The sequence below is a fragment of the Panulirus ornatus genome, chromosome 54, assembly GCF_036320965.1.
Source record: "Panulirus ornatus isolate Po-2019 chromosome 54, ASM3632096v1, whole genome shotgun sequence".
Taxonomy (NCBI): domain Eukaryota; kingdom Metazoa; phylum Arthropoda; class Malacostraca; order Decapoda; family Palinuridae; genus Panulirus; species Panulirus ornatus.
In genome coordinates this window covers 1,879,730-1,892,211 of record NC_092277.1, presented here as the reverse complement: position 1 = coordinate 1,892,211, position 12,482 = coordinate 1,879,730, and the positions used below count along the sequence as shown (strand labels likewise).

Genomic DNA, 12,482 nt, shown 5'->3' with positions numbered 1-12,482 from the left:
CAGTGAAAAATTTTATCGAGGATGTAAGGCATGTGTACGTGTAAGAAGAGAGGAAGTGATGGTTCTCAGTGAATGTAGTTTGCGGCAGGGGGTGTGTGATGTCTCCATGGTTGTGAATTTGTTATGGATGGGGTTGTTAGGGAGGTGAATGCAAGACTTTTGGAATGAGGGGCAAGTATGAAGTCTGTTGTGATGAGAGAGCTTGGGAAGTGAGTCAGTTGTTGTTCGCTGATGATACAGCGCTGGTGGCTGATTCATGTGAGAAACTGTGAGAAACCTCGACCAAAACACCCTACATCTGCCAATCTATCATCAAACACATTCAACAAACCTTCAAAATACTCACTCCATCTCCTTCTCACATCACCACTACTTGTTATCACCTCCCTATATACGAACGAAGTGCATAGGCCCATAGCCTAGCGGTAAGATTCCCGCGTCTTACACAGGGTTCCCGAGTTCGATCCTGGCTGTTGGAGGCTTATATGATTATGTATATATATATATATATATATATATATATATATATATATATATATGTATATATATATATATATGTATATATATATATATATATATATATATATATATATATATATATATATATATATATATATATGTGTGTGTGTGTGTGTGTGTGTATTCCTTTGAGTTCACCGAGAAAATGAAACACGATAAGTTCCCAAGCGCCCTTTCGTGCAATAATTACTTCATCGGGGGAGCTACAAGGAAAAAATAACAATCACTTGAGATACACTTGTTTAGCAAATGGCGTCTCAGAGAGATATACATAAGTATACTTATATAAGTAGGAGAGATGGCCAGAAAGCGTTATTGGATTACGTGAGACTTGAGAGACGCGTGAAAGAGAGACTTTTGGATGTTAATGTGCTGAGAGGTGCAACTGGAGGGAAGTCTGATCATTATCTTGTGGAGGCGAAGGTGAAGATTTGTAGATGTTTTCAAAAAAGAAGAGAGAATGTTTGAGTGACGATAGTGGTGAAAGTAAGTGAGCTTGGGAAGGAGACTTGTGTGAGGAAGTACCAGGAGAGATTGACAGCAGAATGGAAAAAGGTGAGAGCAAATGACGTAAGGGGAATGGAGGAGGAATGTGATGTATTTAGGAAAGCAGAGATGGCTTGCGCAAAAGATGCTTGAGCATGAGAAAGATGGGAGGTGGGCAGAATTAGAAAGGGTAGTGTGAAGAAGTAAGAATGTAAATGGAAGAGAAGAGAGAGGACTTTGGACGATATTTGCAGGGAAATAGTGCAAATGACTGGGAGATGTATAAAAAAAAAAAAAAGAGGAAAGAGGTCAAGAGAAAGGTGTAAGAGGTGAAAAAGAGGGCAAATGAGAGTTTGGGTGAGAGTGTTACATTAAATTTTAAGGAGAATAAAAAGATGTTTTGGAAGGAGGTAAATAAAGCGCGTAAGACAAGAGAACAAATGAGAACATCGGTGAGGGGTGCCAATAGGGAGGTAATAACATGTAATGCTGAAGTGAGGAGATGGAGTGAGTATTTTGAAGGTTTGTTGAATGTGTTTGATGATAGAGTGGCAGATAGAAGGTGTTTTGGTCGAGGTGGTGTGCGAAGTGAGAGAGTCAAGAGAATGGTTTGGTAAATAGAGAAGAGTGAGTGAAAGCTTTGTGGAAGATGAAAACTGTCAAGGCGGCGGGTTTGGACGGTATTTCAGTAGAACTTATTCATAAAGGGGGTGACCGTGTTGTTGACTGGTTGGTAAGGGTGTTCATTGTATGTATGGTTCATGGTGAAGTACCTAAGGATTGGCGAAATTCATGCATAGTGCCATTGCACAAAGGCAAAGTGGATAAAGGTGAGTGTTAATATTACAGAGGTATAATTTTGTTGAGTATTCCTGGGAAATTATATTGGGTGGGGATTGATTCAGGGGGTAAAGGAATGAACAGAGCATCAGATTGGGGAAGAGCAGTGTGTTTCAGAAGTGGTAGAGGATGTGTGAATCAGGTGTTTGCTTTGAAGAATGTATGTGAGAAAATCTTAGAAAAGCAAATGGATTTGTATGTAGCATTTATGGATCTGGAGATGGCATATGGTAGAGTTGATGGAGATGCTTTGTGGAAGGTATTAAGAGTATAAGGCGTGGGAGGTAAATTGCTAGGAGCAGTGGAATGTTTTTATCAAGGATGTAGGGCATGTGTACGAGTAGGAAGCGAGGAAAGTGATTGGTTCTCAGTGAATGTCGGTTTGCGGCAGGGGTGCGTGATGTCTCCATGGTTGTTTAAATTGTTTATGGTTGGGGTTGTTAGGGAGGTGAATGCAAGAGTTTTGGAGAGAGGGGCAAGTATGCAGTCTGTTGTACATGAAAGGGCTTGGGAAGTGAGTCAATTGTTGTTCGCTGATGTTACAGCGATGATGGCTGATTCGGGTGAGAAACTGCAGAAGTTGGTGACTGAGTTTGGTAAAGTGTGTGAAAGAAAAAAGCTGAGAGTAAATGTGAATAGGAGCAAGGTTAACTGTTAGGTTTAGTAGGGTTGAGGGACAATTTGATTAGGAGGTGAGTTTGAATGAAGAAAACCTGGAGGAAGTGAAGTGTTTTAGATATCTTGGAGTGGATTTGATAGCGGATGGAACAATGGTAGCGGATGTGAGTCACAGGGTAGGGGAGGAGGCAAAAGTTCTGGGAGCGTTGAAGAATGTGTGGAAGGCGAGAACATTATCTCGGAAAGCAAAAATAGGTATGTTTGAAGGAATAGTGATTTCAACAATGTTGTATGGTTGCGAGGCATGGGCAGGAGATAGGGTTGTGCGGAAGAGGGTGGATGTGCTGGAAACAAAATGTTTGAGGACAATAAGTGGTGTGAGAGGGTTTTATCGAGTAATTGATGAAAGGATAAGAGAGATGCGTGTTAGTAAAAAGAGTGTGGCTGAGAAAGTGGAAAAAGGTGTATTGAAATGGTTTGGTCACATGGAGAGAATGAGTGAGGAAAAATTGACAAAGAGGATATATGTGTCAGAGGTGGAGGGAACGAGAAGTGGTAGAGGGGGAAAGATGGAGTGAAAAAGATTTTGAGCGATCAGGGCCTAAACATGCAGAAGGGTGGAAGACGTGCAAGAAATAGAGTGAATTGGAACGATGCGGTATACCGGGGTCGACGTGTTGTCAATGGATTGAACCGAGGCATGTGAAGCGTCTGGGGTAAACCATGGAAAGTTTTGTGGGGCCTGGATGTGGAAAGGGAGCTGTGGTTTCGGTGCATTATACATGATAGCTAGAGACTGAGTGTGAACGAATGTGGCCTTTGTCGTCTTTTTCTAGCGCTACCTCGCGCGCGTGCGGGGTTTAGTGGGATGTTATTTCATGTGTGGCGGGGTGGCGACGAGAATGAATAAAGGCAGCAAGTATGAATTATGTACATGTGTATATATGTATATGTCTGTGTATGTATATATATGTATACGTTGAAATGTATAGGAATGTATATGTGCGTGAGTAGACGTGTATATATATACATGAGTATGTGGGTGGGTTGTGCCATTCTTTCGTCTGTTTCCTTGCAATACCTCGCTAACGCGAGAGACAGCGACAAAGCATGATGAATAAACATTCATATATATATATATATATATATATATATATATATATATATATATATATATATATATATATATATATATATATATATATATATATATATATATATATATGCCCTTTTTTTCACCTCTTGCACCTTTCTCTTGACCTCCTGTCTCTTTCTTTTATACGTCTCCCACTCAATTGCATTTTCTCCTTGCAAAAATCGTCCAAATGCCTCTCTCTTCTCTTTCATTAAATTTTAGGGAGAATAAAAAGATGTTCTGGAAGGAGGTAAATAAAGTGCGTAAGACAAGGGAGCAAATGGGAACTTCAGTGAAGGGCGCAAATGAGGAGGTGATAACAAGTAGTGGTGATGTGAGAAGGAGATGGAGTGAGTATTTTGAAGGTTTGTTGAATGTGTTTGATGATAGAGTGGCAGATATAGGGTGTTTTGGTCGAGGTGGTGTGCAAAGTGCGAGGGTTAGGGAAAATGATTTGGTAAACAGAGAAGAGGTAGTAAAAGCTTTGCGGAAGATGAAAGCCGGCAAGGCAGCAGGTTTGGATGGTATTGCAGTGGAATTTATAAAAAAAAAAAAAAAGGGGGTGAAAGTATTGTTGACTGATTGGTAAGGTTATTTAATGTATGTATGACTCATGGTGAGGTGCCTGAGGATTGGCGGAATGCGTGCATAGTGCCATTGTACAAAGGCAAAGGGGATAAGAGTGAGTGCTCAAATTACAGAGGTATAAGTTTGTTGAGTATTCCTGGCAAATTATATGGGAGGGTATTGATTGAGAGGGTGAAGGCATGTACAGAGCATCAGATTGGGGAAGAGCAGTGTGGTTTCAGAAGTGGTAGAGGATGTGTGGATCAGGTGTTTGCTTTGAGGAATGTATGTGAGAAATACTTAGAAAAGCAAATGGATTTGTATGTAGCATTTATGGATCTGGAGAAGGCATATGATAGAGTTGATAGAGATGCTCTGTGGAAGGTATTAAGAATATATGGTGTGGGAGGCAAGTTGTTAGAAGCAGTGAAAAGTTTTTATCGAGGATGTAAGGCATGTGTACGTGTAGGAAGAGAGGAAAGTGATTGGTTCTCAGTGAATGTAGGTTTGCGGCAGGGGTGTGTGATGTCTCCATGGTTGTTTAATTTGTTTATGGATGGGGTTGTTAGGGAGGTGAATGCAAGAGTTTTGGAAAGAGGGGCAAGTATGAAGTCTGTTGGGGATGAGAGAGCTTGGGAAGTGAGTCAGTTGTTGTTCGCTGATGATACAGCGCTGGTGGCTGATTCATGTGAGAAAATGCAGAAGCTGGTGACTGAGTTTGGTAAAGTGTGTGAAAGAAGAAAGTTAAGAGTAAATGTGAATAAGAGCAAGGTTATTAGGTACAGTAGGGTTGAGGGTCAAGTCAATTGGGAGGTGAGTTTGAATGGAGAAAAACTAGAGGAAGTGAAGTGTTTTAGATATCTGGGAGTGGATCTGGCAGCGGATGGAACCATGGAAGCGGAAGTGGATCATAGGGTGGGGTAGGGGGCGAAAATTCTGGGGGCCTTGAAAAATGTGTGGAAGTCGAGAACATTATCTCGGAAAGCAAAAATGGGTATGATTGAAGGAATAGTGGTTCCAACAATGTTGTATGGTTGCGAGGCGTGGGCTATGGATAGAGTGGTGCGCAGGAGGATGGATGTGCTGGAAATGAGATGTTTGAGGACAATGTGTGGTGTGAGGTGGTTTGATCGAGTAAGTAACGTAAGGGTAAGAGAGTTGTGTGGAAATAAAAAGAGCGTGGTTGAGAGAGCAGAAGAGGGTGTTTTGAAATGGTTTGGGCACATGTACAGAATGAGTGAGGAAAGATTGACCAAGAGGATATATGTGTCGGAGGTGGAGGGAACGAGGAGAAGAGGGAGACCAAATTATAGGTGGAAAGATGGAGTGAAAAAGATTTTGTGTGATCGGGGCCTGAACATGCAGGAGGGTGAAAGGAGGGCAAGGAATAGAGTGAATTGGAGCGATGTGGTATACCGGGGTTGACGTGCTGTCAGTGGATTGAATCAGGGCATGTGAAGCGTCTGGGGTAAACCATGGAAAGCTGTGTAGGTATGTATATTTGCGTGTGTGGACGTATGTATATACATGTGTATGGGGGTGGGTTGGGCCATTTCTTTCGTCTGTTTCCTTGCGCTACCTCGCAAACGTGGGAGACAGCGACAAAGCAAAAAAAAAAAAAAGAATATATATATATATATATATATATATATATATATATATATATATATATATATATATATATATATATATATATATATATATATATATATATATATATATATATATATATATATATATATCTTATACTATTCGCCATTTCCCGCGTTAGCAAGGTAGCGTTAAGAGCAGAGGACTGAGCCTTTGAGGGAATATCCTCACTTGGCCCCTGTCCTCTGTTCCTTCATTAGGAAAACTAAAAACGAGAGGGGAGGATTTCCAGCCCCCCGCTCCCTTCCCTTTTAGTCGCCTTCTACGACACGCAGGGAATACGCGGGAAGTATTTTTTCTCCCCTATCCCCAGGGATATATATATATATATATATATGGAGAAGGCATATGATAGAGTTGATAGAGATGCTCTGTGGAAGGTATTAAGAATATATGGTGTGGGAGGAAAGTTGTTAGAAGCAGTGAAAAGATTTTATCGAGGATGTAAGGCATGTGTACGTGTAGGAAGAGAGGAAAGTGATTGGTTCTCAGTGAATGTAGGTTTGCGGCAGGGGTGTGTGATGTCTCCATGGTTGTTTAATTTGTTTATGGATGGGGTTGTTAGGGAGGTAAATGCAAGAGTTTTGGAAAGAGGGGCAAGTATGAAGTCTGTTGGGGATGAGAGAGCTTGGGAAATGATTCAGTTGTTGTTCGCTGATGATACAGCGCTGGTGGCAGATTCATGTGAGAAACTGCAGAAGCTGGTGACTGAGTTTGGTAAAGTGTGTGGAAGAAGAAAGTTAAGAGTAAATGTGAATAAGAGCAAGGTTATTAGGTACAGTAGGGTTGAGGGTCAAGTCAATTGGGAGGTGAGTTTGAATGGAGAAAAACTGGAGGAAGTGAAGTGTTTTAGATATCTGGGAGTGGATCTGGCAGCGGATGGAACCATGGAAGCGGAAGTGGATCATAGAGTGGGGGAGGGGGCGAAAATTCTGGGGGCCTTGAAGAATGTGTGGAAGTCGAGAACATTATCTCGAAAAGCAAAAATGGGTATGTTTGAAGGAATAGTGGTTCCAACAATGTTGTATGGTTGCGAGGCGTGGGCTATGGATAGAGTTGTGCGCAGGAGGATGGATGTGCTGGAAATGAGATGTTTGAGGACAATATGTGGTGTGAGATGGTTTGATCGAGTGAGTAACGTAAGGGTAAGAGAGATGTGTGGAAAAAAAAAGACCGTGGTTGAGAGAGCAGAAGAGGGTGTTTTGAAGTGGTTTGGGCACATGGAGAGAATGAGTGAGGAAAGATTGACCAAGAGGATATATGTGTCGGAGGTGGAGGGAACGAGGAGAAGAGGGAGACCAAATTGGAGGTGGAAAGATGGAGTGAAAAAGATTTTGTGTGATCGGGGCCTGAACATGCAGGAGGGTGAAAGGAGGGCAAGGAATAGAGTGAATTGGAGCGATGTGGTATACCGGGGTTGACGTGCTGTCAGTGGATTGAATCAAGGCATGTGAAGCGTCTGGGGTAAACCATGGAAAGCTGTGTAGGTATGTATATTTGCGTGTGTGGACGTATGTATATACATGTGTATGGGGGGGGGGGGGGTTGGGCCATTTCTTTCGTCTGTTTCCTTGCGCTACCTCGCAAACGCGGGAGACAGCGACAAAGTATAATAAAAAAAAATATAATATATATATATATATATATATATATATATATATATATATATATATATATATATATATATATATATATATATATATATATATATAATCCTCCCCTCTCGTTTTTTTTTTTAATTTTCCAAAAGAAGGAACAGAGGGGGCCAGGTGAGGATATTCCAAAAAAGGCCCACTCCTCTGTTCTTAACGCTACCTCGCTAACGCGGGAAATGGCGAATAGTTTAAAAGAAAGAAATATATATATATATATATATATATATATATATATATATATATATATATATATATATATATATATATATATATATATATATCCCTGGGGATAGGGGAGAAAGAATACTTCCCACGTATTCCCTGCGTGTCGTAGAAGGCGACTTAAAGGGGAGGGAGCGGGGGGCTGGAAATCCTCCCCTCTCGTTTTTTTTTTTTTTTTTTTTTTTTTTTTTTTTCCAAAAGAAGGAACAGAGAATTGGGCCAGGTGAGGGTATTCCCTCAAAGGCCCAATCCTCTGTTCTTAACGCTACCTCGCTAATGCGGGAAGTGGCGAATAGTTTGAAAGAAAGAAAGAATATATATATATATATATATATATATATATATATATATATATACACACGTACATACACACGTCCACGTGTGTATGTACGTGTGTATGGGGGTTGGGCCATTTCTTTCGTCTGTTTCCTCGCGCTACCTCGCAAACGCGGGAGACAGCGACAAAGTATAAAAAAAAAAAAAAAAAAAAAAAGAAAAAAAATATATATATATATCCCTGGAGATAGGGGAGAAAGAATACTTCCCACGTATTCCCTGCGTGTCGTAGAAGGCGACTAAAAGGGGAGGGAGCGGGGGGCTGGAAATCCTCCCCTCTCATTATTTTTATTTTCTTCTTAATTTTCCAAAAGAAGGAACGGAGAAGGGGGCCAGGTGAGGATATTCCCTCAAAGGCCCAGTTCTCTGTTCTTGACGCTACCTCGCTAACGCGGGAAAAGGCGAATAGTTTGAAAGAAAAGAAAGATATATATATATATATATATATATATATATATATATATATATATATATATATATATATATATATATATATATATATATATATGTTGTATGGTTGCGAGGCGTGGGCTATGGATAGAGTTGTGCGCAGGAGGATGGATGTGCTGGAAATGAGATGTTTGAGGACAATGTGTGGTGTGAGGTGGTTTGATCGAGTAAGTAACGTAAGGGTAAGAGAGATGTGTGGAAATAAAAAGAGCGTGGTTGAGAGAGCAGAAGAGGGTGTTTTGAAATGGTTTGGGCACATGGAGAGAATGAGTGAGGAAAGATTGACCAAGAGGATATATGTGTTGGAGGTGGAGGGAACGAGGAGAAGAGGGAGACCAAATTGGAGGTGGAAAGATGGAGTGAAAAGGATTTTGTGTGATCGGGGCCTGAACATGCAGGAGGGTGAAAGGAGGGCAAGGAATAGAGTGAATTGGAGCGATGTGGTATACAGGGGTTGACGTGGTGTCAGTGGATTGAATCAAGGCATGTGAAGCGTCCGGGGTAAACCATGGAAAGCTGTGTAGGTATGTATATTTGCGTGTGTGGACGTGTGTATGTACATGTGTATGGGGGGGGTTGGGCCATTTCTTTCGTCTGTTTCCTTGCGCTACCTCGCAAACGCGGGAGACAGCGACAAAATAAAAAAAAAAAAAAAAATATATATATATATATATATATATATATATATATATATATATATATATATATATATATATATATGTATATATATATTTCATTTATTTATTATACTTTGTCGCTGTCTATGATCATATTTACTTTCCCTCGTCGAAGAAATATTCACACAAAAAGTTACCCTAATATGAGGAGAAATAATGCACATTATGCAATGGTACTCTGATATATGGCGATGATCAGAAAGGTATTTCTCTTGCTCAAGTTCCCCAAAGACTTCTAGGTATGGAGTAGTTAATACAACTACCATCATAGAAAACCTCGAGATCGTAATGTGGTCACTAAATGTTCTCAGCGAATCTCATGAATGTTCGAACTACTCAGTAAACAGACAAACTACTCAAACATGGAGGTGAGCTTAGTTTGTATTACTTGTGAACGAAAGTTAGTTGGTTCATGAGAGCCTGATCCTCGCTATCGAGAAAAAATCATATAGAACTCAGTAAACCATAAAGATGACGTCATTTGTAAAAAGAAAATATACGTCGGAAAACGTGGCGATTGAGTATTCAAAATGATTATCTCACTTCAGTCAATCAATGTGATCTAAGATACTTTGCAAAAGTGTAATAATAAGGAATGAATAATTCAAGCAAAATTTTATCAAAGGATAAGAGATATGAGTAGAAAGTTAGATTTAGCATTCATAAGAGAGCTTAGAAATTGATGGTTCTACTGATGATTTCAGTAAGGATATTCCACATTAACGACTGACACATTTGCGGTGGACCATATCATTCGTCAACCCACGAGTTTATGTCCAGTACACTGCATAACATCAGATGAATCAAGCAGCTTGTTAGTGCAAGATTATGAAAGTCTTTGATCAGTCTGAATGACTGTATTAGGGGAGAGAAGAATGAGGTGATTTAACACAGGTATTCAAAAGTTCAAAGGTTTTGGTAACTTTGATCTAACAAGCTTGAACTGTCTGATTTTACTCGTAATAATGGATACAAACTTGTAAGCAAACGATTAACTCGAATGGGGTGAAGTATCTTTTAAGAAGACTTCGTTAAAAACAGTACTGTAGATGAGTTTAAGAAGAGCCTTGATAAATGCTTCATTTCAGGTTCACAATAGACATTATTTGCGCTTCCTTAGTCGTGTGAATAGTGTGCAGTTATTTCTCTTTAAATCATTTGTATACCGTCTAAGTTTTATCTCAACAGTCTATGAGTATTTATATCTTCTACGATCACAAACAGCCTCGAAATTGCCCATTTGTCTGTTACTGTTTGAAATATTTTGTATTCGTTTGTAACCACGTATTCCGACGTCGGTCCACTATTTGTCCAGCCTGAACTTTACACTTCTAACATTGTTCTTGTTTCGTGGGCGTGGTGATATAACATCGTCAGAGGCCATTATTCTAATCATAAAAAAGAATATGAAACGCGTCAGGCACCAGTTACCCTCAAGATCAGGGGTTCCCAACCGGGGGTACAACATATAACCCGAGGTACATACATAGGAGTCTGAGAGTATAATCATGGTGTATGCTGCTGTACAGTGTACACCATGATTAATGTAGAACATAAGCAATATAGAACACCCTTGTTACAAATCAGTTTGAAATCCTTATATAGTCTCACAGATTTCATAATAAAACGATATAAAATCAATATGATTTTATCAATTTTTTATCCGTAATTTTTAGAGGTACATGGGAACCTGTCAGAATGCCCAAGGGGCACAGAGAAGAAAAAAGGCTGGGAACTCCTGCTGTAGATGATAGAGGGAAGGGTATGATGTGACACTATGACAGGAGCGGACTTAATTCCAGCGCAGTTTACATGGAGTTTTCCACTCTAGATGTCGTTCCGCTTATGATCATAGAAAGTTACGTCAATCCCGATTTGTCAGTGCATAAATTGTAGAGTACTAACAAAAACAACATTGCAGTGATGTAGAAGAATCAATAACATGCACCAATAGACTGAATCATATATCTATGACGTACTACAGTGGCATTACAAACGAGGACATCTAAACGAGTTCTACGAGTTTTTGTTGTCATGTAGAAGTATTCCATCTTGTGCTGCAGTAAAAGCGAGAAAACAGGTTTTCCCTTTTATGTAGTTCCGTTTCTCCCATTTGCACTGAGTCAAGGGAGATGTAACCTCCATCATCAATGTAAGGATTATATTAGAAGTGCAGTACTACGTAGCAGTAGTAAAAGTAGTAGTAGTAGTAGTAGTAGTAGTAGCAATAGTAGTAGTAGTAGCAGCAGCAGTAGTAGTAATAGTAGTAGTAGTAGTAGTAGTAGTAGTAGTAGTAGTAGTACTAGTAGCAATAGTAGTAGTAGTAGCAGCAGCAGTAGTAGTAATAGTAGTAGTAGTAGTAGTAGTAGTAGTAGTAGTAGTAGTAGTAGTAGTAGTAGTAGCAATAGTAGTAGTAGTAGCAGCAGCAGTAGTAGTAATAGCAGTAGTAGTAGTACTACTACTACTACTAGTAGTAGTAGTAGTAGTACTACTACTACTAGTAGTAGTAGTAGTAGTAGTAGTAGTAGTCTTGAAGTTTAATAATCTCCTTTCCTCTACAAGAGTAGTGTTCTTTAAAGAGTACAAATTCCTCCTTGACCAAAGACATTTACTTGTAAAATCATTTTTCCCACAACACTTTCCTCTTCCGAAAAGGAAACACAACGTATTGCTTGAACCATCAGAGAATAATCTCATATAAAGTTTTAAATCAGCGGTTGTGCTTGACTTACCTAACGGATGTTTGTACTGGACTAGACGATGATGTAAATCTAATATACCTAGATATGCAGATGTAAACATTCACTAATGTTAGTCCAACTTTCACGACGATAGACATTTCATCTTTGACTCTATCATTTCTTTAATTTTTTTATCCCATATATAAGAAATCTTTGCTTGAGACACATAATGATAAGAATCTACAAGTGAACGTTGATGGGCGTAAGTCGTGTCTTTCATCCAATATATTTTATCTGTGATCCTCAAGCTGACCCAAGGGTGAAGCTGTTCATCAGTCATGGTGGTCGTCTGAGCATGCAGGAGGCCATGTATCACGCCACGCCCCTCCTTGTTATACCCATCTTCGCAGACCAGCCCAGGAACGCCAGGCAAATAGTGAAACAGGGTATTGGTCTTTCTCTGCACTTGGATGAACTAACGGTAGATATCATCGTAAAGTCAATCAAAGAAATTATCAACAACCCTAGGTGAGTGTGAGAACTTTCACCACGATGGACATTGAACCTTTGACCCTGTCAGTTCTTTAACTTGTTTATTCGATATGTACGAAAACTTTGCTTGAGACACATAATGATAATTATTTAG

The 12,482-nt window shown here is 39.7% G+C and overlaps 1 protein-coding gene across 1 annotated transcript in view; it reads left to right on the top strand.

Annotated features, from left to right (window-relative positions):
• The window catches only part of LOC139765351 (UDP-glycosyltransferase UGT5-like), a 239,578-nt gene that overhangs the window by 226,495 nt on the left and 601 nt on the right, over positions 1-12,482 (top strand). The window contains exon 5 of the mRNA XM_071692728.1: positions 12,145-12,364. Within this exon, the coding sequence (XP_071548829.1) occupies positions 12,145-12,364 (220 nt within the window). The remainder of the gene's footprint in view (positions 1-12,144; positions 12,365-12,482) is intronic.